The following is an 853-nucleotide window of genomic DNA, read 5'->3' as shown; positions in this document are numbered from 1 at the left end:
CCCCTCCCGCAGGTGCTGTCCGGCTGCGGAGTGTACGACGGCACGGAGCTCCACGAGGCGTCAGCGTAAGCCCCTCGGGACGCCTGCGGAGCGGGTGGGGGCGCTGTCTTCTCAACTGTTTGGAGAAACTCCGCGATGAGAAAAGCAAAAGTGACTGACGAGACGCAGGGAGACACAGAGGGAAGCTTTAAAGTCGTGTCTGTAAAATACAGCGGGACACAAAATAAGTTTCTTAGCTTTCACCTGTAACGCTGTCATCAGATAAGAACTTGACGTCTTCCTGTCGGAGATTTGAACACCCACGTGTTAGGAACATTGGGGTCAGGCGCCTGGATATTGGAACCGTTTATTCTGCATCAGCGGAGGTTTCCATCCACGACGCACCCTTGTCTGTAGACTGGCGGTCACTAATGTAACCTGTCGGCTGTTGCTGAGTAGTTCATATTCTAGTTTTTCACTAAGAAGGCTACCTGTGAGCAGGACCAGTAGGGGCTGTCAAGTTCAGAGTGAATTCCAGGGGGAGAGTTAGGTGGTGGTGCAGGAACACCCCCTCCCGGCTCCAAGCTCGAGGCCTCACGGTCACCCAGAGGAGCCTGACGCTGGTTGCTGTACAGAGCCTCCAGCCGCTTCATCCAGTAGTCATTGGCATGCACTGCGGTTGGCTCTAGACAAGGAGTGAACTTGGGAGTGTGTGGAGCTTGTGGGCGGCAGAGGGCCAGGAGTGGGGTACAAGACAGCAAAGGATGCAGAGGAGTAGCTGGGAGCAGCTCGAACCCTCCCAGCAGGGGCAGGGAGTTGTATGTGGAGTGCCCGGTGGCAGGGAGGAGCAGAGCCCGGGTGAGTACTGGCACCC

General features: G+C 56.6%; 1 protein-coding gene across 1 annotated transcript in view; it reads left to right on the top strand.

The window, feature by feature from the left end:
• Positions 1–12: 12 nt before the first annotated feature.
• Positions 13–853, top strand: part of LOC105310372 (ES1 protein homolog, mitochondrial-like) — a gene marked incomplete at its 5' end in the record, with an annotated part of 9,171 nt that continues 8,330 nt past the window's right edge. The window contains one exon of the mRNA XM_011386559.2: positions 13–65. Coding sequence (XP_011384861.1) covers positions 13–65 — 53 coding nt within the window. The remainder of the gene's footprint in view (positions 66–853) is intronic.

Source organism: Pteropus vampyrus, unplaced genomic scaffold (genome assembly GCF_000151845.1).
Source record: "Pteropus vampyrus isolate Shadow unplaced genomic scaffold, Pvam_2.0 Scaffold2708, whole genome shotgun sequence".
NCBI classification, from domain to species: Eukaryota; Metazoa; Chordata; class Mammalia; order Chiroptera; family Pteropodidae; genus Pteropus; species Pteropus vampyrus.
This window is presented reverse-complemented; position numbering and strand designations above follow the sequence as displayed.